The 27,244-nt window shown below is 50.9% G+C and overlaps 1 protein-coding gene across 1 annotated transcript in view; it reads left to right on the top strand.

Moving 5' to 3' along the window:
- The first annotated feature begins 9,035 nt into the window (after positions 1-9,035).
- The window catches only part of EPN2 (epsin 2), a 51,392-nt gene continuing 33,183 nt past the window's right edge, over positions 9,036-27,244 (top strand). Inside the window, exons 1-4 of the mRNA XM_006105756.3 lie at positions 9,036-9,164; positions 11,692-11,796; positions 15,631-16,400; positions 18,187-18,357. Of these exons, the coding sequence (XP_006105818.1) occupies positions 15,806-16,400; positions 18,187-18,357 (766 nt within the window). The 5' untranslated portion in view covers positions 9,036-9,164; positions 11,692-11,796; positions 15,631-15,805. The remainder of the gene's footprint in view (positions 9,165-11,691; positions 11,797-15,630; positions 16,401-18,186; positions 18,358-27,244) is intronic.

The raw sequence follows: 27,244 nt of genomic DNA on the forward strand, positions 1-27,244 counted from the left end.
AGGGTGATTCTGTATGGACAGGTCACTATGAAAGGGTTCACTAGTTCTTGGTGAGGTGGGAATTCCAGGGTAGAAATGATCTAGAACTAACTGTTCGACCTTGAGAGCTGGTTGGTGGAAAGACCTCGAATCTTTCAGGAACAGCCTAGAAGTGTGTGAGATATTAGAGAGGAAAGGGGCAGCCCCATGGAGTAATGTTAAATTGGTTTAGGACTGGACTGGGCTCCTCGGAGTTTTCACAGGGGCTTTGTTCAAGAGGGAGCACAGACCTCACCCAGCTCTGCGACTTGTTCTGTCACGCATCCTCTCTCTCACCTGTAAAATGCCTCCCTTGTGGGACTGTGGCACATCATAGGCGCTGAGCACATGGTTGTCACCTTGGTGAATTGACGAGCAGCCTTGGTCACTGAGTGGACAGGCCTGGCCTTCCCTGCACCGTTAGATCAGGTTTCCTTGTGGAGCACAAATGTGCTGAAGGCCTGCCCTGTTCTCACGGCCTGGTTCTCCCCAGGGTGGCTGACGAGGAGGTGGTGGCACTGACCTGGCCGGTGAATATTCCGAGGCAAATAAACATTTTTTCCTCAGCCGGTGGCACAGAATTTGTAAACGAGTGTTTTCTGGGTCCGGAGACACTGAGCAGATGTGTACACGCGCTCGGTTGGCAGTGCTGGAAACACAGCCCTTTATTATTTTTCTAAACAAAGCAGGACAATGGCAGTGTAAACATTACTTGAACAAAAGCATTTGGCTATTGGAGATAAAACCAAAAGGAAAATAACAACTTCAGTTTTTTGGGGAGGGGGTTGTGTTTTGATATTTAGCAGCATTCTCATTTTTTAAGAATTAAAAAAATTATATGGTATGAGAACTTCTGTTTGTTTCTGATTATTAAAGTCAGTATGAAATACATTCAGAAATACCATATACCACCCCCACCCCCCCACCCGTCAGCTTGCTCTTGTGTTTTTTTTTTTTTTTTGTTCTTTTGGAGGAAGTGGTGGGAGACAGCAGGGCCTGAAGAGGCCTAGTCAAAGCATGTGGACAAACGCGGACCCTATAGTAGAAGTAAAAGGTTTCACCCCAGTTCACCCAGCTCCTTCATGTCTGTTCTTGGTGCCTCACAGGCCACCGCTCCCATTTCCCAGAGGAGGAAACTGAGGCTCATCCAGGTGACTACAGAGTGGTGGGGAGAGCAGCCATCTCTACGGAGTCATTTTTAAACTACAACAATAACTTTAGGCCATGTTTTGTATTCCATAAGAGCATTTATGGAAGTTGGTGAGGGAATGGAGAGGTGCAGAGAGATTAGGTTAGGGAGGGGGATGCTTCCAGCAGGTGGGGGTGGACTTGGTGCCCTGTGAGTCATTCATTCCTGTGGCAGATGTGTACCAGGCACCGTGCCAGGTCCTGGAAGGCAGACAGCAGTTTAGAGACAGTGAGAGCCTCTGTCCTCTGAGAGCCTGCAGTCCAGAGGTGGTAGGAGGAAGGAGGGAGAGATGGAGAGAGAGCCGGAAGCCCTGGCGGCAGCAGGTGGTGGCTTCTTCAGCAGAGGATCCCTGGAGGAAAGGGGAAGGGACGCAGGTGGGAGTTGGGGGTGGCAGGTTCAGTTTTGTCCTGAGATGGGGGGCAGAGCTGGTGTGCCACAGGGGTGTGGGCCATCATGCAGCAATCTGTGAGGCCTCCCCTACTAGGGCGCCTGTGCCGTCTGTTCATTAGCATCATTAGGACAAGGCATGATTCTCCAGCCAACCCCTGCTGTGCACCCAAAGCATGCTTCTCGCCATATCCTCTGGACTCTTCTCTGTCCCTGTGATTATCATCACTCCCAAAACCTCGCCACTTGCTCTTCCCCTGCACGAATGGTTCCGTGTCTCTACCACATCTCTGCTCCCTGCCCCTGCCCAGCTCTTCTTGGACTTTGTTGATGGATACCGCCTCCTTCTGACTTGCATCCTTGCCCATTCTCCACTGCTGTCCACGGTCCTCCTACCTTCTCCCAGAGGGTCAGCACCCCTCTCCACCCTAGATGCCAGTGGCACTAGGCCGTCTCCGTTCTCCATGCCTGTCTCCACTCACGTCTGTCTGAATTCAAACTGCTTATTCTGCCTCTTTCTCCTGAGATCTGCACACCCTCCCGACCCTTACTTTCAGTGAAGGGTGCCTGTGTCCTGGCTGCTCCCACTCCGTCTTGCCCCGTCTCGCACTGACATTTGGTGGTCAGGGGTTGATTCTCTTGCTTTGTGTGTGTGTCTATCTCCTGCCTTTTCCCATTCCCCTGCTGCACTTGGATTCAGGGCCTCGTCTCTTCTCATTACCTCTGTGTGGGCTTCTAGGTGGGCTTCCTGTCCTCCTCATCCTCCTTTTCCCACAGTCCTCACCCTGCTGCTGCTCGACCAGGGTTTCAGAACCACCACCCTGACAGCCTCTTTTCTCTGCTCCTAAACAGAAACCAGCTTCAGTAGCTTCGGCTTTAGCAGTAGTTACTAAAATAATGTTAAGTCCTACACAGCTGAATGTTACTCATTTTAATAGTTCTTTATCTTAAAAATGCCATAGTACTTTCACAGTTCCTCAGAAAGCTAAACACAGTTATATGATCTAACAATCCCACTGCTCCGTATATACCCAGAAGAGCTGAAAGCATATGCCCACACAAAATCTTATATATAAACTAGAGGCCCAGTGCACGAAATTCGTGCACTCGGGGGGAGGGGGGGTCCCTCAGCCTGGCCTGTGCCCTCTCGCGGTCTAGGAGCCATCAGTGGGACATCTTTAGCATTGCCATGGAAGCGGGAGAGGCTCCCACCACCGCCACTCTGCTCCCCAGCCGTGAGCCTGGCTTTTGGCTGAACAGAGCTCCCGCTGTGGGAGTGCATCGACCACCAGGGGGCAGCTCCTGCACTGAACATCTGCCCCCTGGTGGTCAGCGCATGTCATAGCGACTGGTTATTCTGCTGTTCAGTCAATTTGCATATTAGCCTTTTATTATATAGGATGTTCACAGCGGCATTATTCATAATGGCTAAAAAATGGAAACCACTCAGATGTTCTCTACCTGATAAATGGATAAATAAAATGTGGTGTATCCATACAATAGAAAAGTATTCAGCCGTGAAAAGGAATGAAGTACTGATATAGTAAGAATTTAATGAGATAATTCCTAAGACAGTGCCTGGAACATAGGCAGTCCCTATAAGTGTTAGCCATTGTTATTATTTGGAGGCTATGGCACAAACCTTGAAGGTGAATAACCAAAGTTGTCAAGTCCAAATTTCTTAGTGTGCAGCCCAGCCAGACTGCTCCTGTCCTTGCCCTTCCATACACCTCGCTGACGGGTGCTCTGCCCGGGTGGTCTCCTTCCCCAGTGTCCTGCGCATCCCTCTCATTCTGCGGTGGCATTGCCTCGGAGGCACCTGACGCCCTGATATTCTCGCGAGCTGCCTGGAGCACCGCTGCAGGATCTACTTTTGATGTCGGTGTGAGGTTGTCCCGCAGTCCAGACTGAAAGCCCCATCTTGTGTTTTCCTAAATCCCTGAGCCTGTTGGCATTGTTCTTTACGTACTCACATTTAACAGCAACTAAACCATTGACATGTCCTTGCACTATAATGATAAAGTGGTTATAAAACAGGACAGCAAAAACATTTTTAAAATGCAGGGCAGAGCCTGGACAGTGTGTCTCAGTGGTTGAGTGTGGATCCATGAACCAGGAGGTCACGGTTCAATTCCTGGTCAGGGCACATGCCTGGGTTGCAGGCTGGATCCCCAGTAGGGGGTGTGCAGGAGGCAGCTGATAAATGATTTTCTCTCATCATTGATGTTTCTATCTCTCTCTCCTCCCTGTCTTAAATCAATAAAAAAATATATATTTTTAAAAATGCAGGGCAGAGAGCATTTATGTACCCTACAAATGAGCAATTCTAGGAATGCACTCTAGAAAAACAGGGTGCACATGTCCCAAGACACACATGTACACACACCAGCACTAGTGATAGCATAAATCTGGAAATGGTCCGATGTCCATCAGTGGGAGGATGAGGGGAAAGTTGTTAAATGTGAACATAGGCAAATGTTACACAGAAGTGACAGTGGATGAACCACAGCTGGCCAAGTCTCAGACACATAATATCGAGGGACAGTGCAGGTTGTAGAAAACCATATATTGTTTAGTTTTACAGTACTTTCTGTTTTTTTCTTTATTGATGAAGGTATTACATATGTGTCCTTATCCCCCCATTGCCCCTCCCCCCCTCCCCCCCACCACTCATGCCCTCATCCCCCCTGGTGTCTGTGTCCATTGGTAGGCTTATATGCATGCATACAAGTCCTTTGGTTCTTCTCTCCCCCTTACCCCCACCCTCCCCTACCTTCACTTTCACAAAATTATTATTACTAAAGCAAGGGACCAAAGAACCCTGAACTTGAGCAGTTTTCCTGGGGCGGAGGTGGTGGGGAGGACCCCCTGTGTATGCACTGTGGTCATGCTTAGGCCTTGAGAGGGCGTGGGGTCACAGGTGCTCATTTTGTTTGTGCCTCTCATGTAGTTTGCACTTACTGTTGTATATGTACCCAGCAGTGCATAACAAAGGGTAGGAAACCGAGAAGCAGCAAGAAGACATTAGGGCTGGTCATGCCTTTTCTGGAGCAGATTCTGGCATTTAAGAGTAAGAAGGAACATTTCCTGCTTATGTAGCCAGTCAGTGTTGCAGAGTAAATAAAACATGGGCATGCCTCCAGCAGAGGAGGGCGGAGGGAAATAATATTTTTATTCTGTACCAAAAAAGGAAGTTTACCTTTCAGCGTGGAGACTCGTTTTTTCTGAGTGGTATTTCAGATGACAGCTATTTCAAAGGAATGCAGACTTCTTGGGTTGTTCAAGTTGATGTGACTGATTTAGTAGAAGTGTGTGTTACAGCCAGAGAGACACTATTTCTTAAGGATGTGAGTTCTGAAGAACACACTTTAAAAATAGTTTGGAGTGTCTGTGGTATTTCAGACTCCACCTGGCTGGTTTCATTGTATTTCCAGTCTGTAGAATCGCACCCGTTTCCCACTGAAGCTTTCTTTGAAGAGCATTATAGGCTCTTTCCTTTTGTCAGCCCCACAGGAAGGAGCCAGGCAGGCCAGGCTCTGGTCCCCATACAGCACTAACCTCTCCAGGCCTCGGCGCCTGCACACGGGCAAGTCCCGGGCCCCCGAGAGCTCCCTCGTCGTTGCCCCTGCCCACTTGATTCGGTGAACTGGCGGGGCAGGGTCCGCCTGTGGCAGCTGAGCAAGGCGGGCTTAGGAGGACATTGCTTCTCTGCCACCTCCTGGCCTCTTACATGTCTAGACAAGAAGGCCCTTTCTAAAGGCCTGCAGACTCAGCAAGGAAAATTCACTGTTCTTAAGACTTCGAGTACTGGGTTTTTCTAAAGCCAGACAGAATAAGAAAGAGGGATTAAGAGGATGGGACCGGAAGCCAGAGGCCTGGGATCAAATCCTAGTTCTACCACTTGCTGGCAATGTACCTCCTCTGTAAAATAAAGATAAGAATAATAACTCCCTGTAGGATCGTTATGAAGATTCAGTGAGTAGACTTGTGTGAAGTTCTTAGAGTGTGCCTGGCACATCACCAGAGCTCAGTTAGTGCTGTCCAGCTCTGGTTAGGGAGCCAGTGTTTTATATTACCTCTAAGTCAGTCCTGTTATGATTACCAGTGTCTGAGAGCTTTCTTGGGAATTTCAGCCGCGCAGGAGAAGCGTGGAAATGGTGACCATGTTTGGCAGGTTGTATGTAGGCGCAAACTGGGAGGTGATTTCCGTCCAGCAGCTCAGAAAAGCTCATGGCTTGCCTCAGGTCACCCAGCTGGAAAGGCAGGATGTAGACCTATGTGGTCAAAATAAGAAATACCCACGTCAGCCTTGTGTGCTGCCCAAGCTTGGCTGGCTTTGCTCCTGAGCCCAGGCTGTTAGGGGTGTCAGTGGTCTCTGCTCTGTGGCGCATGTGCTGCCCTGTGGGGCCCAGGCTTTGGTGGCTCCTCGCTCCTGTGGTGAGCATTTAGTAAGCAGCGGTATGGACAGTCGTCGTCCTCCCCTCCCCCCAGGCAGCGTATCGTTGGGCAGGCGGTCGGTAAGTGGGTATAGCAGCTGTTTCTAACTCAAGGGGTAGAGACCAAAGGGAAACAGGAGCAGGATGTTAACATGGTGGTCTCTAAGTAGACAGGGTTAAGGGGAATTATTTTTATTATCTTACTTTTTTGCTTCTGTGTCCATTCACTCAGCACATGTTTATTGGGTGCTCAATGTGCACCAGGCTGTGTTCTGGGCACTGAGGAGCTGGTGGTGAAGATAGGCAGGGCCCTGCTCCTACAGAGGGCATGCGGGGCACAGGAGAGAAACAAATGAACTGAGCATAAGCAGGAAAACGCCAGTAGAGAGAAGGGCTCTGCTGACAAGTAAGACTGGTGATTTGATGGAGTGGCTGGTGGTTCCCAGGAGGCGATGTGTAAACTGAGATCTGCATGACAAGAAAGAGCCAGTCGGTGACTTGGTGACTCGGGAAGGATGGCAGGCGGAGGAAGCAGGTGCTTAGAGTGAGGCAGGGACAGTGGCGTGCGGGTCCCTCTGAGGTGGCAGTGAGCGGAAAGGAGAGTGCGGCACGTTGGTGGCACGTGAAGAATTCGCCTTCAGGTCTCTCCTTCCCCAGGGCACCCCAGGCCCACCTGTAGGATGACTTGGCTTATCCTTTGACCTTTTGCTGAGGTGAGCCTGGCCTCTAGTCTCTGGGCTTGGCTCACCACCCTGTGCTGCTCAGTGTAGGGATGGGGACCAGGCCACCCTGTGAGCATTATGGACATCAGACATCACCTGAAGTCCGTGGAAGTAACTCCCTCAGCTGCCCACCGAAATCTGCCCTGTTTCTCCACGGCCGCCACCGGGAGGGTCATGGCTTTGGTTTTACACTATACAATGTGGAAACACCTGCAAGGTTCCTTTTGTCAGTGCCTTGAGCTCCTTTTGAGAAAAGTGTTAGGTCACTGGTGTGCCTGAAACCAAGTCCGTGGGGTCCTGGCAGAGGGCATCGCGGCTCCCCCTTCTCTCAGTGCTCTCAGCGGCTCTTCAGGGGAGGCTGACAGCCGCCCCCAGCGCCCCAGAGTGACCAGCCGGGTCTGGGTCACACAGAAATCATGGGCGGTCTACATTTTCCCATGCAGCTCTGCAGTTTTTCAAATGTCTCACACTGGAAAGTTGTCCTGATCACATTTCCATTGCAGGGCCTGCCCCATGGGGCGGGGTGGGTGTGTGAAGCCATCAGGTGCCCATTCCATGGTTCCCAGTCCTGGGTGGCATCGCCATCTGTCATTAGTGGGTATTTCTAGTAGCTGAGCCTCCGAGTGTTAGAAATGGAGACTCTGGCCCAGGGGTCACACGCCAGCTGCCATTCTTGGAGGAGGGAAGGGTTCTGAGGGGTGCTCTTCATACAGCCACGGGCCTAAAGGAAGTCCTGCCTGTTGGCGCCCACAGAGCCCCTAGGCCAAGAGAAGCATGCCGCTAGGCTTGGGCTAGAGTTCTCCCTGTGGCAGGGCTGGTGCTAGGCTTGGGCTCTCCGTGGCCCCTTGGAGATGGCAGAGAATTGAGTCATTTGTCAGAAAGGGGGTCTTGGGAATTAAGGATTTGGGGAGACCAAATCCTTATCCGATAATTGTGGCTTACCCGATAATTTTAGAAGTACGGAGCCTGGTCACTGGCTGCCTGGTGCCTGGTCCAGCGGTCACAGTGCTGGACTTGGATTCCTGGTCCCCTGTGTCCTGGTTCTGTGCACTCTACCACAACACATTGTTTGCTTTTGAGCATGGTTTGTTAAGAATGCGGTCCATGATTTGTCATTTGCAAAGCTACTTTGAGAAGTAGCAGAGAGGTGAGGTCGTGAAAGAATTCTCTTTCCTTTATGACATAATTACACACCACAGTCATCAGGGTGTTTGACCCTTGACCCAGCGAGGGAGGTGTAGCCCATCACACTCCCATTTCCTGGACTGGGGGACTGAGGCTAAGTAACTACATTACATGGCAAGAGTGGAGCTAAAATGGCAGAACTAGGTCTTCTGACCCTGGTGCTTGCTTTACAGGATCTTTAAAAATGACTGCACTTCAACACCTGTGTAGGCTGCTCTTCCGGAAACTAAATGGTCAGGCACGTTGGTAAAGAAAATTGGAATTCCTTATGTGTGTTTTCAGTAGTGGGTTTCTGCTTTTAGACAAATGAAGAACAGGTAATGTTATAGGAGGTGTCGGAAACCTGTTTTGAACTGCCCTGTGCTTGTTCCTGTGACTGCTGGGTCCTGGGAGGAGCTGCCCAGGTGGCTCTTTGTGGGAAGATCTGCCTTGTGTGAAGGGTGTCATTGTCCAGCATGGGAACAGGGTGCTTTCTACCTGGTCAGCCCCTCATAGTCCGCTCCACGTCTCCACCTGACACGCCCTCGGGGCTCTTCTGCCCCTGGAAGGGAGAGAGGAGAGTGCATGGACAGTTTACCTGCTTTATTGTCTACAAGTCAAGTCTGAAATACTGGGTTTTCCTTGAAATTTTTTAAGCATGTACATGCAGTTTTTTAAAGCCCACTTTTTGGATAGTGATATACAGTTTGATTCTCTACCCAACAAGAAGTCATTGAAATTTGGATGCCCCCATTCAGTTAGTGAAGAGGACATTTCTTTCTTTTTTTGGCTGAATCTTACTGTTTTTCTGGTGTGTGTAAAGGATTTTTTCCCCTCTTCATTCTCTCGCCTGCATGAGTAGTAGTTATAAGCTCTGTTATTGCTAGCTTGGCTGATGCAGAGTCATAATAGTCCTTTCTCTGGAGGCTGAAATGACCACTGTGGGGAAGAATGTGGCAACTGTCCATATTGTCCTGACTAGACTGTTGTCTTTTGGAGAGTCAGCTCGGGCTGGTCATGTGAGCTGAGGTCTCAGCCACCCCTGACTGAGCTTCCTTGTGATGGTCGTGGTACCCTTTTCTCCTGTAGGAAGATGGAAACGTGTCCTCACTCAGGGGCTGCATGCACAGGAAAATGAAAGCCAGCTAATCGAGGCTTGCAGAGGATTCTCAGACTTCATGTTGATGTGTGTGTCCTATAGTGTCATGTGGTCCTCACCTTGATATGCCTACAGATGATGGGAGCTTGGTAAGAGTGTTATGTTCCCTATGTGCTATCCTCAGTTACTGTGTGCCTGGGGTTTTGAATAATGTCCCCAGGAGATTCTGGTATGTGTGGTCAGTGGACCTAGTGCTGTAGGAAGCAGGAAGGGGGCCGTGTCCTCTCCCCACAGCTCTCCCTGTCACCTGCCTTGAGGCAAATGAAGTGTATGCGGAGCATAAGAGGCTGCCAGACAGATAGTTTGAACTGCTATCTGGGCTGAAGTTTCAGTTCAATTCATTCAGCAGTATTTATTGATTATGACTGGATTGTTACAGTCAATATTGACTGACCTGTGACTGTTAGGTTTTGGAGGCAGGGAGAGATGATTATTGCTGTTCCCTCATCGCTGGTCTTGATCCTTGATCCCTGAAAAGCTACTGTCAAAATGTCTTGTCGGGTCGGGTGCACATCTTCGCAGCACAAAACCAGCCTGGCGCCATAGCAGCAGAGAGACACGTGGGCTCTGCTCAGGGCCCATCGCGCTGCTCTGAGCCAGAAAAGCCTCTTTTTTCTCCTGTTATGGGCACTCTCGGTTTAGCAGGAATTTCCCCAGCCAGCTCTGGAAGCACATTTTTTTAATGGAATTCTTCTTGTCTCAAGGCTAGGGGCCTCACTCTAGCCTTGGAATTTTTTGTTTGTTTGTTTAGTTTTCTTCTGCTTGCTGATTTTTAGTCTATTTTCAGGCTCCACTGTCTTTTGAATTCTTGTATTTTCAATGCCAGAATTTTTCTTCCCCAGCTTGACCCTGCAAACGTGGTGATTCAGCTGTTCCTTGATGGGCATCATCATAAGCCACTCTCAAAAAGAGCCATGATCCCAGCTCTGCCTGGGGTGCCTGGGCCATGGGTAGGTGTGTCAGGAGAGCCTGGCTGCTCCCCGCACTTGTGCAGCGGCCCGCTGGAGGCTCTGGAGGCAGTCAGTGCTCCGTTTGTGTTTGTTGTTTGGCTGTTGCCCGCTTTCCTCCTCCCTGGGTGCTTTGCACAGAGCTCAGGGGTGCGGGTGATAGAAACCTGCATTGCTGCTGGTTACAAGTGGGCTTGTGCAGCTGAGAAGTCCAAGGAGAGGTTCAAAGGATGGTCTGTCTTGCTCCTTCTGGCTGCTTGCTTGCTTCTGTGTCATCTTCAGACTTAGGTAAAGCCTGGCCCTGCTGGCTTCCTAGTAGTTTCAGAGCCCATCCAGAGAGGTAGGTCTGCAGGAGGTCCAGTCTGGATGGTCAGTCGGCCCCTGATCTAGCCACTATGGCTGGGGGCTGGTGGTGCTCCGACTGATGGGGTCTGAGCGGGCCTGCTCCTGGTCACTTCCCCTCTGGAAGACCAAGGCTCTTTACAAGATAAGGCAAATGGATGTTGCACAGGCAGAAACAACAGATTCCATTTCTAGTAAAGATTCTTTGGCTTCAAGAACCTTCCCTAGTCCTGGGGACTAACTGTAGAAAGGTCAGTGTCCCCAAGTGAATAGTCTGTGGCTTTTGAGATGGAGTCTCCAGAGCTCCCCAGGGCCTTTGGGAAGACCTGGCAGAAATGTGCACTGCCCACTGGCAGCTCCCCGCACCGCGGAGAGGTTCCGTTTCTTTGCCTTTGGTTGGATTTTATCAAGTCATTGTGGTTACCAATAGTCATCTCATGTGTATCAGTCATTTTGCTGCCTCCACTCAAAAAAATCTAAAGTTGTAACAATTGTGTAAACTCACTTGCTTCATTCACCACTATGGTAAAATCCTTCTAGTAATTCCTGATAATAGTGTTAATGAAAAAACATTCAAACCTGTGAAGAATTTTTGTGAGTTTATTTGAGCCAAACTGTCGACAATTGCTGAGAAGCAGAATTGGGAGAGTGCTCGGAGAATGGCAGTTTTTCACCTTGTTTTATACATTGCAATCCAAAGAGGAGACGTAAGTGGGTCACATGAAATCCACTGGTGACAGATTAGGGAGGCGGGAGAGAGCAAAGCGGAGAGTGGATAAAAAGTAAAATGATAGACACATGCTTCTTTTACTTAGGTGGTGCAGGATAGTTCACAGTCAACAATTAACACGATAACAGTAACAATGAAGGGATTTATGGTCTCTGTTCTGGTGCCCAGGTACATTTGGTTGTCTCCCAATGGAGAGGGGCGGGAGTTACAAGTTACTCTGACATTTCATAGGTATGTTATCGTAAATGCAACAAGACAATAGGCTCGGTTAAGGTAAAAATTGACCTTGTCAGGGAAAATACAGGCCTAGAACATGACAACCCGCCATAACTGCTTTTAGTTGAAGTTTTAATTTCAGACATCCTCTGTGGTTACTTTAGGTCTTTAAGTTTGCAAGACCGCCACGCAGGCCTTCCCCGAGCTGGTCAGGTTGGCATGTCCACAACAGAAATATTTCTAAAGGCATTTCTAGTTCCTGATGTCCTGGTGGCATTTGTCCCTCCCGTTGTCAGCATATAATTTATGAAAATGAGTCCTGCCACTTTTTTCTTTTAGTCTCTATCTTACAAAGTTTATTTTCCCTTCTTGTTTTGACAGTGTTCCCACCACTACCCTCCCCATATCTGTCTTGGAGTCCTAATAAATGGCTGCATGTTTGTGAACTTACCATATTCCCGCACGCTTGAGTGAAGAGCTCAGAAGGTAACAAATTACCCGGTTTAGTTACTTTTGCATGTACATTAGTTCAGGCTCAGCAAGTCGGAGAAAAGAAAACTGGCAAATTGAGAAGGCAAGTTTGGAAAGTGGAGGAAACATTCATTCAAAAGCGAGTGAGAACAAAACAATTCAGATTCTGGAACTAACACCGTGTGTGTATTTGAGGATGGTGTGTGTTTGGGGCTGGCTTTTGGGAGAAGATGCCTGGCAGATATTTTTGGGGAGGGGGAGGTGTTTACTTACTGCCCAATCTGAGGTTGAGGGGCGATGTTTTAAAAATGGAAAAACCGAGGTCTGAGTAGGACAAGTGCGACAGAGCCACAGAACAGGGGTCCAGTCTTCAGCCTGGAGGAGCCTAGGAGAGCGGAGCCAGGCTGGCGCTGCTGTGGTCCCCCAGCCTACTCACGTGTCACAGGTTCTTACGGATGGGATTGGAAGGCTTTTTGGGGTGTGTGTGTGTGTGTGTGTGTGTTTTAATCCTCTCCTGAGGATATTATTAAATTGATTTTTAGAGAGAGAGAAAGAGCGAGAAAGACATGGATGTGAGAGAGAAAAAGTGATTGGTTACCTTCTGTATACGCCCTGTCTGGGGATCGTACCCGCCACCTAGGCATGTGACCTGACCTGGAATCAAACCCACAACTTTTTTGGTGTACAGGATGACACCCTGATCAACTAAGCCACCCCCGGCCAGGGCGGAATTGGAAGTTTTGATCTGCAAAGTCTTGGGTGAGGCGTGTAACCCATTTGGCCGTGAAAATAGTTTCTCAAAGGTGCCTTTGGGTGTTTTATCCTACCAGGAATTTCTTTTTTTTAATGTGTTTTTATTGATTTCAGAGAGGAAAGGAGAGGGAGAGAGAGATAGAAACATCAATGATGAGAACCATTGATCGGCTGCCTCCTGCCCGCCCCCTACGGGGGATCGAGCCCACAAGCTGGGCATGTGCCCTGACCGGGAATCGAACCCTGACCTCCTAGTTCATAAGTTAAATACAAACCACTGAGCAATGCCAGGCCTATCGGGAATTTCCTGTCTCCAGATCTCAGCCTTCCCACCATTTGTTAGTCCTGAAAGTGGCTCTTGTCCGTAGCTTTAAGAAAATGGCAGGCAGTCATTCATATTACATAAATTTTATATATATATTTTTTAATATAACAAGCATTTTATTAGCTTTTTCCTTCTTGAAGCCTATTTCAGAGACTGTTAACAGATGTCTCTGCAGGTGGAGCCTGTGAGGGCCGCTCCTGCCTTGGTCTGCAGCCCATTTCTCTTCCCAGCCTGCGTCTGTCAGCAGGAGCACCCTGACCCTTGCTCACAGGCACTCTGCCCTCTCTTTGCTCCCAAAGGCCTGGGAGACTCTGTGGGTGCCCTGGCTGCACCTCATGGCCTCTCCCTAGTCTTTCTGGGGACACTAGGTCCAGTTGTTCTGGTCCACCCCCCAAAGTGGCAGGACTAGAGAAGGGCAGCAGAGCCCAGCGTACCATGTCTCCCTCAGGAAATTGTGGTGTTTTGTGTGTTTTTCATTATATTGTCAACCGTTTGGGGCCTTTTTACCAGGATGGTTTGCTGTCATGCTTAACTGAAGCTGCTTTCATACCTGGAGGAAGGTGGTCCCAGCTCTACCTGCTTCTCCTTGAGAAGTGGGACAGTCTGACCTGCTGTGCACCAGATGGAATAACAAAGGAAGTGCCATGTTCCTGGCACATCGCACAGCCCCTGGGTATTAAGTACCTCCGAACGTTACTGCTGATTTTGATGTGTGTGCTTTAATCTGGGAGATGCTTATTAAAAATCAGAGTCTTTTTTTCTTTTCGAGGCCCACCCCATCTCTGCCAGCACTGACTGTTGCTGTGAATGAAAACAATTAAAATCAAGTGTGCGGTCACTGTGAGAGTTTCTATGCCTGGTCCTTTGGCAGGCCTGAGCGGATTCGGGAGAGCCGCCAGGTAGTGGAGAGGCACAATATCCCTGCCTTCAGCTGGAGCTCCGTTCTGTGGAGGCAGAACTCTTGTCATATTGGAGCGTAGGGAGAGGTCGCATTGGCCAGAGCATATGTACTGATTGTCACCAGGGTGAGATTTTACGAGCTGCCTTTCTTATTTGTATTGCAGCATGTGATGAGTGATGGCTGATTGCATTTCCTCTGGCTTTCCCCCACCAAACATCTTTTGTTGACTTATTCTTTCGGCTGCCCATTGCCTGTCTGAGGCGTTTGATAAAGGTGGGAGTCCATTGTTTGTCTGGCAGAAGCCTCACAGCAGCTTGATGGAGAGTAAGGGCACGAGGAGGGGAGAAGGGAGGACAGCTAGCCTGGTGGTGGCATTAGTCAGCTCTAGGCTTCAGGTTCCTTATCTGTGCGAGGGGAAGAACAGTCTTTACCCAGAAGGTTTTCATGAGTATTAAGTGAGATGGCCTGGCCGGAAAGGCGCAGCAGGCATAGGTTGGGGACGGGGCAGTGGGTGGTTGGGGATGGGGCAGTGGGTGGTTGGGGGCGGGGCAGTGGGTGGTTGGGGACGGGGCAGTGGGTGGTGTGGGACGGGGCAGTGGGTGGTTGGGGGTGGGGCAGTGGGAGATTGAGGGCGGGACAGGTGAGAGGTTGGGGATGTGGAGAAGGAGGTGGGCAGATTTGACTTGGAAGTTGGGGATGGGGCAGTGGGTGGTTGGGGGCGGGGCAGTGGGTGGTTGGGGATGGGGCAGTGGGTGGTGGGCAGCTTTGTCTGGCAGTCCCTGGAGTCTCCTGGACTTTTCCTCATTTTATAAATGAGGAATAATCTACGTCACTACTTCCTGTTTATCCCCTCAGGTCTCCTCAGCTTTGAAGACCATACTGAGGGTAATTTCTGGCAAAAGTCCTTCCCGTGCCTGCCTTTGCGGCCTTAACAGCCAGCTGAGGTGGTGGTTCTGGCTTTGCATCTTCAGATCCCCTCTGCTCCCTCCCCTGGCAGACTGTGGCCTTCCTGAGGAAAGGGACATTGTTTTCAGTCTGTTTCATAAATTTATTCAACAGGGTTAAATGATGTCAGGCACAGTACTAGGTGCTGGGTATTCATCGGTGAAAAGACTAATGGGTCACCAACCTTGTGGACCAGCGCCCACTGTCGGAGACATGGATCTCACTCTAGCTCAGTAAATGTTTCTTTTCTGGAGCGGGAATAGACGTGTTTGTGGCATTGGGCTGGGTGAGCCGGTTCATGCAGAACCCTGAGCCTCAGTTTTCTCCTCTGGAAATGAGGGGGTTGGGCTAGAACCAGATTATTTCTGAGCTGCATTATACAGCTCGGGCCAGATGCTGGAGACTCGAAAGCCCAGCCATGCTCTAGAAGAGTAGTTGGGAGCCTTTATGAAGAGTCAGGAGAAAAGGGTTGCTCACGGAGAAATCCCTGGGCAGTTTAAGCATGTGGACCAAAGCCAAATGTTAAAGGTGTAGAGAGGCATTTTGCGTATAAGATATACTGAGATGAGAGGCTTTTTATTCCGAAAGATAATTTACAATCAACCTTTCCCAACATTGCTTCTGTAGTTGGCTTTTGCCGTGCAATGAAGACAACCCATAGAAGAGCCATTTCAATGGTAGCATTTTGAAAATAGAAAATAATCATAAAGTTTACTTCCTTTCTTCCAAAGGCTTAACCTTTAGCCTGTCATACTGACCTTTCCGTTTTGAGAGAGAGATGGGACCTCTTTCATCCTCGGGAGGCTGGAGTGTGCCCAGTGTTGCCCCCGACATGCCCCAATACCTGCTGTGGACAGTAGCTGCCCCGAAGCTGCCTGCTGTCGCGGCGCTCCTGCACAGTGAGTGTCTTTCTTTCTTTCTCTAGGTCATGGCTTCCAGCTTCTCAGAGCTGAGTCTCCAGCAGAGGAAACAGAAATGACTGTCGGGGGTCTTGCTCCAGGTCTGTTACGGAGACTGAGCCTTCGCACGGTGCGAGCTTGCTCAGGACAGGAGAGTCTCTCTCTTTGAAGGGCTTTACGTTCGTTACAAAGAAAATAAAGATGACGACTTCGTCAATCAGACGGCAAATGAAAAACATTGTGAACAATTACTCAGAAGCCGAAATAAAAGTGCGGGAAGCCACCTCCAATGACCCCTGGGGCCCGTCCAGCTCCCTGATGACCGAGATCGCGGACCTGACCTACAATGTGGTGGCCTTCTCGGAGATCATGAGCATGGTGTGGAAGCGGCTCAATGACCACGGCAAGAACTGGCGGCACGTGTACAAGGCCCTGACGCTGCTGGACTACCTCATCAAGACGGGCTCTGAGCGGGTGGCCCAGCAGTGCCGAGAGAACATCTTTGCCATCCAGACGCTGAAGGACTTCCAGTACATTGACCGCGACGGCAAGGACCAGGGCATCAACGTGCGTGAGAAGTCGAAGCAGCTGGTGGCCCTCCTCAAGGACGAGGAGCGGCTGAAGGCTGAGAGGGTCCAGGCCCTCAAAACCAAAGAGCGCATGGCCCAGGTTGCCACCGGTATGAGCAGCAACCAGATCACCTTTGGTCGCGGCTCCAGCCAGCCCAACCTCTCTACCACCTACTCGGAGCAGGAGTATGGCAAGGCTGGGGGATCACCAGCCTCCTATCATGGCTGTGAGTAGTGGAGTGTGCCTCACCCTTTGCCAGTAGCGCTGGGCAGCAGGTGGGAGGGGCCCTTGGGCTGAGCGAGATGGTGCGTCATCTCAGCTTCTGGCCGCCTAGACAGCAGTATTCCTTCGTCTGCACTGAGTTACTGTGACAAAGGGGCTTTCGGCCTATGACTGCTTTGGCTCCAGTGTCTCAAGAGCCTCTGCTTCTGAGTCTGCTTCTGTACATCTAGGCAGGACTGCCTTCGGGAGAAGGGGAGGAGGCAGGCCTCCTGTTTCCTCCTGGGAAGGGCCTCAGTGAAGGGCTGCCTGCTGCACAGACAGTGGGGAGTTGACTGTACTTGGTAGCTGGGAGGAAACTAGTGCTTTTTCTGGATAATCTTGTTTCTTTAATCTCATATTGTTTTTCTAATGATTGGGCTACAGGTCTCCTGACCGGCTCAGTGTACTTTCTACTTTGGCATCAGAGGGCACGAGATGGTATGTCTCTGTGTCACTGAAACAAGGCCTCCGCAGGTGTTCCTGTGGGCAAGGGCTCCTTTCCCACCTGCAGATGAGAGTTCGTGGTGCTTTGTTGGCATGGCCAGGTCTGTGCTGGGGGCTGCGTCCTCGTTTTGCATGTCGGATCACCCGTGGCCCAGTGTTCAGAGGAGGTGGCAGGGAACAGAAGTGGAGGTCAGGCCTGATGGAAGCTGGCCTCTGTGAACAGTGTGGCATCCTGGCTGCTCACTGAAAGTGGTCCCAGGAATCGCTCCTTGGCCTTCACAGTGCGGTGTAGAGACAGGTGGCCCAGTCAGTGGCCTGGGGGTGGGCTGCAGTGGAGGATGCAAAAATAAAAGTATAGGTCCCCATACTCTTTCTTTCTGGAATCAGTAACACTTAGGTCAGCATTTTTTTTAAAGGAAGTTGTTTGTATTTTGACAAACCCGCCAACCCTTGCTTAATCAGTGGTCTGCTAACATTTCCTGCTTTTGCAGGTTTCAATTTGACATTGCACAGCCACCAGTAGCATTTTGAGACATGTGTCAAATAGGAAATTTGCATAGTAAAGTCAAACGCCCTGCCTCTAGAAATTGTAAATTATTGCCAAGCTGGGAGAGGTTAGCGTTTTCTTGTCCCGTCAGTTCCTCACTTAGTTTGAACTCTGTTTAAGCAAAGGTTGTGACCTTCATGAAAGCCTGCATCTTGGAAAAAATATAACCTGCATCTCCAGAGGTCTCCTTCCAGGCTAGGGTGCCCAGAAAATAAGACTGCCCTTCAGGAGTGAAGTTGTTTGTTTCTCTCAAGTTACCTCTCTCCATCCCCCAGAAAGGCCTGCAATGGGTTGAACTGGTCTCTAGTCCCGTTGGCTTCCTCTTGGGAAGTGGCTGTAGTTGTGCTGTGTGGCCACAGGGAGCTGCTCCTCTCTCTACCTGCCCTTTGCAGTCCTTGTTCTCAAGAAGCCAGAGGCTACAAAGCGAGGGGCTGGAATGGTGCTGTGTAGGATGCTCCAGTGGCAGGGGAGAGGTCATGGCGGGGGCAGGTGGGCGCCTGGGCGGGGCCTCTCATCACGGGTCCTGCCGGCCTTACACTGGGCTGCCTGCTGCTGCCACGTCCCAGCTCGACGGTTTCTGGTTCCCTCAGACCTTGAGCTTGAGCAGCATGTTCAGGGTCAGAATGTGGTGGGTCGGCAGGCTGTTCACTGCCTCTGAGAACGCCAGGCAGGCATTGGCCTCCGCTGGAACCTCTGCTACTCCCTCTCCCTCTAATGGCCTGTCTTTTTCTGTGTGTGTGTGTATGTCCCTGCCCAACAGCGCCCGAGACCTCGCTGTGCCCCCAGCACCGCACGGGGGTCCCGCTGGGTCAGAGCGAGGAGCTGCAGCCGCTGAGCCAGCATCACCCCTTCCTGTCGCACCTGGGGCCGGCCTCCCACCCAAATGGTGACTGGTCCCAGCCCTGCCTCACTTGTGACCGCGCAGGCCGAGGTGGGATGGCAGTTTGGTTTTCTCCTTCCTAGAAATGCTGGGCAGCTTGCTGGGGGGTGCGTGTCATGTCAGTACAGCCAACTCTCTCCCTGTGTCCTCTGGACCTCGTGGTCCAGCCTCCAGAAGACCCAGGGCCCTTTCTTCCTCTCCCCCGGGAGCTCAAGTCCTGGTCATGCTCCCCTCATGCTGCCTCATGTCACTTCTAGAAGTTCCGCCCAAGGCTTAAGAGGGGAGCTGCTGTTCGGGTCAGGCACGGGGTGGCTGTCCATGCTCTCCTGTGTCCCGTGCCCTGAAAAACGTGGAGGTGCCGTGGAGGACCAGACCACGTGGCCTGTTGAGCCGGAAGGTGTGGTTAAGTCTCCCAGTGCGGCAAACTGAGGGCCTCGGCGGATGGTCGCTGGAAGCCATCGTCCTTGATGCAGTGATACGAGCCTCGCTGAGGACAAAATGGGATTGTTTTTGCTTCTCAGTTAACTGCTGTTCTTCCTGAAATCCCCATTACAGTGGTGAACAGAGAGTTAGCTGTACTGTCGGTTCTAGGTCACAGTGTTTGAAGATACCTAATTCAATGGGTAATTAAAAATGGGGCTTCTCTTTTGACTAATTAATAATGTATCCTGGTCAGAGACAACAACTGTTGCAGGTTCAACCGAAAACAGATTTCACTGTTGCCTACAGGGAAATGCTCTCAATCTACCTGCCCTTGGTCCCCAGTGGGGCCCTGCCACCGAGAAGAAAGCTTTATTAGAAGGGTGCCAACAAAGAGCCTCTGTGAGCCTCCAGGAAGGTGTGGCCAGCCTGTATTCAGGCCAGAGACAGGGACTGTTTATTCCGGCCTCGTTCATGCTGCAGCGTTTGGATGTGGGCATTTGGGTGGTCCCTGTATTTAGCTCTGGGACATTTTCCTTTGTGCCCCCATCTTCCTCAGACAGTTTACAGAGGACCCTGTAAGGAGGGCCAGCGTTGCACGGTGTTCCCAAGGAGCTCCAAGTGTGCTGAGCTACCGTCTGCCTCCCACCAGACCTTCGGGGCTGTTCCCAGCAGGCCCCGTGCGCCCAGAACTCCAGGGTCTCCCTTTTTGTGTTTCCCAGGTTCTACCCATTTAGTAACCGGCAGGGTCTATGGTGAGTCTCTGGTTAGCTTTGTATTCACTGGCCCTCCAGCTCTTCTGTTGGCAGGCTGCCCCTCCTGGGACCTGGCATTAAAATCAGGCTGACACGCCCTTCCACTTCCTCCCACTCTGCCAGGACCAGACACCCTGCTCCACCAGGCCATCTGCCCCTCTGCCCCTTTGCCCTGCAGTTCCTGCCGCGGGGGCCTCCCCGCATATCTCGCAAGGTGCTCAGGGCATGCTGCCCAGGTGGATTTCTCTTCTCCTTCAGCTCTGGTAGGAATTAAGGTTAAAAATGAGTTTTATTTATTTTTTTGAGGATTTCTCCCACCCTAGATGAGTTTTGGGCGAACAAGTGTTACATGATGTCATGTGTCATGCTTCACCATGTGTGCATCCCTCTCTACACTTCACACGCTCCAGGACAGGGCTGTGGGGGCAGGGCCCTGTCCCGTGACTCCTGTCTCTTCTTTCTTAGCACCTGGCGAAGTGTTGAGTGGAAGGTAAATGCTAGCATCTGCATTTTGGCAGACTTGCTTTGGAACCCAGCAGTGGAGAAGTCAGACTGAAAACCAGCATTTCATGGGCTCATGAAGTGCAGGCTGGGATTCAGGGGGACATTTGTGAGAGCACACTTGGGACCCAGACCCCTCAGGGGAGGCCCGGTAGGCACGGCGCAGACCAGGACGGATGCAGGGAAGGCAGTTGCGAGAAGACCCCTTTGTAGGGAGGCTCTGGCATGGTGGCCGCTGTTCGCACCCCCAGTAATCGCAGCCGTTTGAGGAGAGCTTCCTTTTCCTACCATACCCATGTCCCCTCCCTGTGCGTCCTCCCTCCCTCTCCTCCCACAGACATCTATAGGCCTCATCTCAGAAACCCCTCCAGTGCTGTCTGTCCTTCATCTCTAGTTCCATGTCCTCAGTTCCCTGCCAGCTTTCTGGTTGGCTTCTTCCCCATTCTTATCCGCCCCCCCCCCCACTTTATACATCAGGTCTGATCTCTGATCTCAGAAAGCTCCTCTGGATCCCAGGGGTCCCCAGAGGCCCCGCTCAGAGCCTTTGGCATGGCGGACAATCCCTCCCTGGTGGTCCTTGGTTGCCCCTGCCAGCTTGAGTCTGCCGAGGTCTGCCTTGGGCACCACTCTGGGTGAAGCCTGCCCCAGCTGCACTCCAGCTCCCACGTTTCCTTGTTCATTCAGCAACTATGTATTCAGTTCCCACTGTGTGCCAAGCACTGTGCTAAGCACAAGCAGAGGCCCTGCCACTACTAATGGGAAGAGAGACAATAAACCGAACACATTGTTCAGCCTGTTACATGGTGAGTGCTCTGTAAAACAGCAGACAAAACCCAAAGCAGCCCAGCCTTGGCTGAAGAACAGGGAAGGTGGTCTGGAGGGTGTCAGAACAAGCCTCTTTGAGAAAGTGATGCTGGAGCAAGGCTTGAAGGAAGAGGAGGAACGAGCTGTTGAACATCTGGGAAAGCGCTCCAGGCAGATGGCGGGAGCCGCAGTGCAAAGGCCCTGAGGTGGGAGTCTGCTCAGGGTGTCTGTGGAGCAGGAAGGGGAACAGGAAGGCGGCCAGTGTGGCTGGAGCTGGTGAGGGAGAGGGGTGGGTGAGGTCAGCGTGGGAATACAGCAGAGGCGGGCGTGGAGAAGGGGTAGGTCCACTTGTCAAACTGACTCAGGCAGGGAGCAGTTCTTTCCATCCCTAATCCATCTCAGACTGGTACTTTTGTATCAGTGTTTCGGTTTGTAGCAATGTCAAGTTGCTATAAAAGTCTAAGTTCTTTCTCTGCCTGTCCTTATGCTGTTCTGTGCCACATGCTAACTAGACTAGTGGTGGGCTTTTGGGTCATTGCAAACCCTTTGGCTTTTACTCAGTGAGCTGGGGAGGCATGGATGGGTTTGGAACTGAGGAGGGACTTGATCCGATTTAGGGATGAGAAGGCTCAGGAGGACCCTCCAGCTATGTACGAAGCAAGGTGGGCCCAGGGAAGCCAGTCAGGAGACCTGCCCTCATCCAGGTGGGAGACGACGTGCCTCGATCTGATGGGGGCTGTGGAGGTCTGGGTGTATCGTGGCCGAGAGGGTAAGAGGGATAAGACCTGCTGCAGGACTGGACCAGGGGAGAGGCCTTTGGGACAGCTCTGATGACTGTCGTCCCCTGGCGAGAGGGCGGCTGATAGCAGAGCAGGTGTGAGCAGAGGCGGGATTGCTTCTGGACATGCTGATGTGCCTAGCAGGCTCGCAGGTGGAGGAGTGGAGGAGGTCTGAGAAGTCTAGGGCGTAGGGAGCGTTCCAGGCTGAAGGTGCCTCCTGCACTCTGGCCTCCCCTGCACTCACATGGTTTCATTGTTCCTGGTTGCCCCCCCATCGAGGCTGGCTCCTGGGCCCACCTGTGTCGGCTGCCTCACTTGGTCATGGGGAGTAGTCAGAACTGCTGTGCAGGTGAAGCTGTGGGGCCCTGAGGGGATCTCTCGGGTTGTGAGGGGTTGGGTTTTGCCTAAGACAATCCAGACAGGGTAGCCAGCTTGTATGGAGTGAACAGCCCACTTGTCCCCCTGCCCAGGGCTCTTTCCACCCTCCCACATTCTGCAGAGCCACTCGTGATGTTCAGCAGGCTGTGGGAAAATTGTGGATGTTCTTCGGGTGGCGGGAACCCATATCAAAGGCCCCACATGGGTTGGGAGAATTGTCCCTGTGAGTCAAGCTGGAAGCCTGGAATGTAGAGATTGCTGCTGTCTTCTGACATGATGCTCACCCCCTCCCTGGGCCTCGGTTGGCCTCCCACAGAGGGAGGGCTCATGAGGGGAGAGAAGGCCTACTCGCCGCCTCAGCTCCCTTTGTGGGCTCCTGCGTCAGTGTCCGAGCCAGGCCCGCACTCGCCTTGCTGCAGCGTGACCGTGACCGTGTGGCTGGGGCCTTGGGTTTCTGGGTGTCAGCATTCCCATTCTCAGGAAAGGTGAAATGGAAGGAAGGGGGAGACTAGAAGTCCTCACTGCTCTGTGATTCCTTCAGGTGGATGAGGACCAACCTGAGGCCCCAGAACCCAGTGGGCAGTGGCGTGCTTTGCATGAGGTGGGTGCTGCCACCTGTGGCCCAGTCTCGCAAGCTGTCCTGATGAACCCCTGCTCGGTTGACACCTTCAGCACTCTGGCCGGTGCAGAGAAGCCGTCGTGGCGGGGGTCAGGTCTGCTCCCAGGGACGTCAGTGCTCCCTACAGGCCAGCCTTCCATTTGGGCCGGGAGCCTGCACACAGGGCAGGTCCCCTTGCACACCATCGGCAGTGATTCGCCACATTTATTTCATTATTTGCCCTGCTTCACTCTAGAAAGCATTGCAGTTGGCAATGTCAGAGGATTAAATAGATACCAGGAAAAAAATGGGCAAAAGGATAATAGGGATAAGAAAATAAGACAAGGCCAGAGTCACACAGAACTGCTGGAGATTTGACTTTGAACGTCTCAGCCACCAGCACCAAAGAGGACAGTTTCTCTTTAGTTGCTGAACAAGAGTCAGGATCCAGATGAGGTCCCGGGAGGCCAAGCGCTCCCTGTGAGGAGGAGAGGCAGGCCCTGAGCCCCGGCCCTCGCGGGAGCGCTGGGCTCTCTATCCTGGCTGCATCCCATGGTCTGCACGCAGTCTCTCGCCGGGAGTGGAGGGATGGATGGCTCTCCCACTCCTATGGAGAGCAGACATTCTTAAACCCATTAAAGAGAGCCTGAAAGCTGTTGTGTGCATCGTTTCCCACGTGGGTTTGAGAAGGCCCTGGAAACAGCCTGGCCCCGGGGCTCCAGGAAAGCTGGTCTCTGCAGCACGGGACGTCAGGGGTGACTGACGCCGTGGCCCCGGCTCTACCAGCACACTGCAGAAGAGCGCGTGTACACACGCAAGAGCATTCCAAAGAATCAGGCATCTGAGAAAGGGAGTCTTATATAAGTCTGTTTGAAAATTTGAGGATGTGGGGGAATATTAATTGCTTTAAAACAAAAATCAAACCTAGCCAGCATGTGGCTCAAGCCTTTCTGGGCCCTGGCTGGTGTGGGTAAGTGGTTAGAGCATCAGCCCATGTACTGTAGGGTTTCGAGTTCAATTCCCAATCAAGGGCATGTACTACCTAAGTTGCAGATTTGATCCCTGGCCCAGTCAGGGCACATGCGGGAGGCAACCAATCCATGTGTCTCTCTCACATTGATGTTTCTCTCTCTCTTTCTCTCTTTCCCCCCCCCCTCTCTCTCTCCCTCTCCCTCCCTCCCTCTCTCCCTCTCTTCCCTCACTCACTCCCTCCCTCCCTTCCTCCCTCCTCCCCTCTCCTCTTTCCCCTTGTACTCTCTCTAAAAATCAATGGAGAGCCCTAGCTGGTTTCGTTCAGTGGATAGAGTGCTGGCTGCGGACTGAAAGGTCCTAGATTCTATTCTAGTCAAGGGGTTGCGGGTTCGATCCCCAGTAGGGGGCATGCAGGAGGCAGCTGATCAGTGGTTCTCTCTCATCATTGATGTTTCTATCTCTCTCTCTCCCTCTCTCCCTTCCTTTCTGAAATCAATACACACACACACACACACACACACACACACCCTCACCCTCTCTCTGAGTGGCCACATTATTATGACCACCTGACGTTTGTAGGCAAATTAGCTATAATTTCACACTGAAGTTGCTAGAGGACCAGACCATTATAAATAGGGGAGCAGGTTGTTTACCACGACAGTAGAAGTGATTTTTTTCTGAAGATATGGGTAAATGACATGATTTAACAGCCATTAAATGTGGAATGAATATATATACACACACACACACACACACACACACTCTGAGTGGCCAGATTATTATGACCACTGGACGTTTGTAGGCAAATTAGCCGCACACTGCATCGTATGGGATATGGAAGCCGAAGGCCTGTTCAAACACCTTTGCTGTCTGCAGTTACCAAGATAAAACGTCTCCAATTCGCACAGGAACACAAGGATTGGACAGTCGAGCATTGGAAAAAAGTCATGTGGTCCGATGAATCACGTTTCAAGTTGCATCATGCAGATGGCAGAGTGAGAATTTGGCGGAAACAGCATGAAAGCATGCACCCCACATGCATGAGTACAATGCTTCAAGCTGGTGGGGGCAGTGTTATGGTTTGGGGCATGTTTTCCTGGCATGATTTGAGCCCTTTAATTCATGTAGAACAACGTCTGAATAGCACAACATACCTAAGTATCGTTGTTGATCAAGTTCATCCTATCATGTTGATGGCGTATCCCAATGAAGACGGCTTCTTCCAACAAGACAGTGCGCCATGCCATGGTGCTCGTATTGTGCAGGAGTGGTTTCAAGAACATGAGGGAAACTTTACCTTGCTTAGGTGTGGCCCCCACAATCACCAGATCTCAATCCAATTGAGCATTTGTGGGACGAAGTTAAAAGAGCCATCAGGCAGCTGGTTCCACAACCATCAAATCTCACAGAACTGGACAGTGCTATTCATCAGGCATGGTGTCAGATTCCTCACATCACCTTTCAACATCTCGTGGAGTCAATGCCAAGAAGAATCGCTGCAGTATTGAAGGCAATAGGTGGCCCAACGAAATACTGATGGGGTGGTCATAATAATCTGGCCACTCAGTCTATATCCCACGTTCAAAGGCTGTTAAATCGCGTTGTTTACCCATATTTTCAGAAAAAAATCACTTCTGTTGTGGTAAACAACCTGCTTCCCTTACTTATAATGGTCTGGCCCTCTAGCAACTTCAGCGTGAAATTACAGCTAATTCGCCTACAAATGTCAGATGGTCATAATAACCCGGCCACTCAGTGTGTGTGTGTGTATATATAATCAATGGAGGAAATATCCTCAGGTGAGGATTAACAACAACAAAGAAGAAGGAGGAGAAGAAGCCCTCCTGGGTGTGGTCTTAGGGGAGCCTGGGCCAATCGAGGCCTCTGGGGAGTGTGGGAGGTGGAGGGGAGGGAAGCTCTGAGGTGCCGGGCTGAGGGACACTACTCAGGAAAGGGGTCGTGGACATGCTCAGGGCTGAGAGGTGGTTGCTGGCTGCTGGCTAGGCGATTACCTGGTATCATGACGCCTAGGGACGGCTAGCCCTCAGGGCCTTCCACTTGGCTTTGGGCTGCATCGTGGCATTGTTTTCTGAGGGGTGCAGACTAGAAATTGGGCAGGAGATGGGGTTCTTTTGACACCCCATTTTGTTGGAGCAGATACGTTCTTTGGCAGGTGGTGAGTCCCAGGGCAGAGCAGATGCTGGGCTGTCATCCCGAGCCTGCTCTGGAGAGAGCTAATGTCTTCACGGGGAAAATAGGATCACAGAGGGAGTGGGTCAGTGATGCCAACAGACACTGGGAGGTGGCAGTTTTATTGACACATCTGTCCAAGAGTTAAACATTAAACATGCTCATTCTTGCCCTAGCTGGTTTGGTTCAGTGAATAGAACGTTGGCCTGCGGACTGAAGAGTCCCAGGTTCAATTCTGGTCAAGGGCACATGCCTGGGTTGCGGGCTCGATCCCGAGTGGGGGATGTGCAGGTGGCAGCTGATCAATGATTCTCTCTCATCATTAATGTTTCTATCTCTCTCCCTCCCCCTTCCTCTCTGAATTCAGTAAAAATATAAAATAAAAAAGTAGTTTTTAAATTGTTCTATAAACTGTTTGAATGTACAGTGTACCCCTATTGAAATGTTATGCTTGTGTGGGGTCCATCTCGTGTGATGCTCTTTTTCTGACTTTCATGGTTGTTAAAAGCAGGAATTCCTATTTCAATGATTACTTAATGGGAACCCAGATCCCAGGGAGCCCTGATTATCAGAGAGTATGGTATCAGATTGCAACACAACCATCAAAAGTGCTGATTAGAGCAGGGTTTCTTTTAATGTTTTTATTGATTTGAGAGAGGAAGAGAGGGGTAGAGAGATAAAAACATCGATTAGAGAGAAACATCGATTGACTGCCTCCTGCATGCCTCTACACGGGATCAGGCCCACATCCCGGGCATGTGCCCTGACTGGAATCGAACTGGTGGCCTCATGGTTCATGGGTCGATGCTCAGCCACTGAGCCACACCCGCAGGACTAATTAGGGCACTTTTGATCATTATTAATTATATGATTGATGTTGACTTGCGCCATAGAAAATTGAATTTATGAATATAATATTTATATCAATTTGTCTTTAGAGTGTCCTTTGTAGTATGGGTAGGTAAACTATTTTTTAACAAACTGTCAAGAATGGGGTATGAAAAAGGGGAAAGGGGAGTTTAAGTCAGGCTCTATAACACAGCCCCACTGCTGGACCGTTTCTGATTCATGGCTGCGTAGTGGCTGATTTCAAGTGGTCAGCTCTAAGGGGGCAGTTACAAAAGTTGTGAATAAAAGTGAGAGGGAAGGTCTAAAGATAGAGTTCTCTTTGTATGGGAAAATAGAGTATAATAATAAAAGCATAATATGCTAATTAGACCAGATGACTTTCAGGACGAAGCTGGGGCTGTGAGGGCCGAGCCCCTGGCACGAATTTCGTGCATCGGGCCTCTAGTAATTAGATAAAGTCTCTGTACCAGGTTATTCTGTTGTCTTAGAGTAATTTTCACCCTCTGAAGTTGGCAGTCTTGTATTTTCAGGCTCGCTGTGCTGAAACGCACTGTAGGAGCGGGGAGCCTTGTTTTGTGCTGTGTGCAGGCCTGACCCTGGAGAGGTGTTCATCACACACTTACTGCTTTGAGCATTTGCTTAACCTTATTTTGTGGGGAAGGAAAGTTGTTAAGGTGAGTGCTCGCCCCTGT

The sequence above is a fragment of the Myotis lucifugus genome, unplaced genomic scaffold (assembly GCF_000147115.1).
Source record: "Myotis lucifugus unplaced genomic scaffold, Myoluc2.0 scaffold_721, whole genome shotgun sequence".
Taxonomy (NCBI): Eukaryota; Metazoa; Chordata; class Mammalia; order Chiroptera; family Vespertilionidae; genus Myotis; species Myotis lucifugus.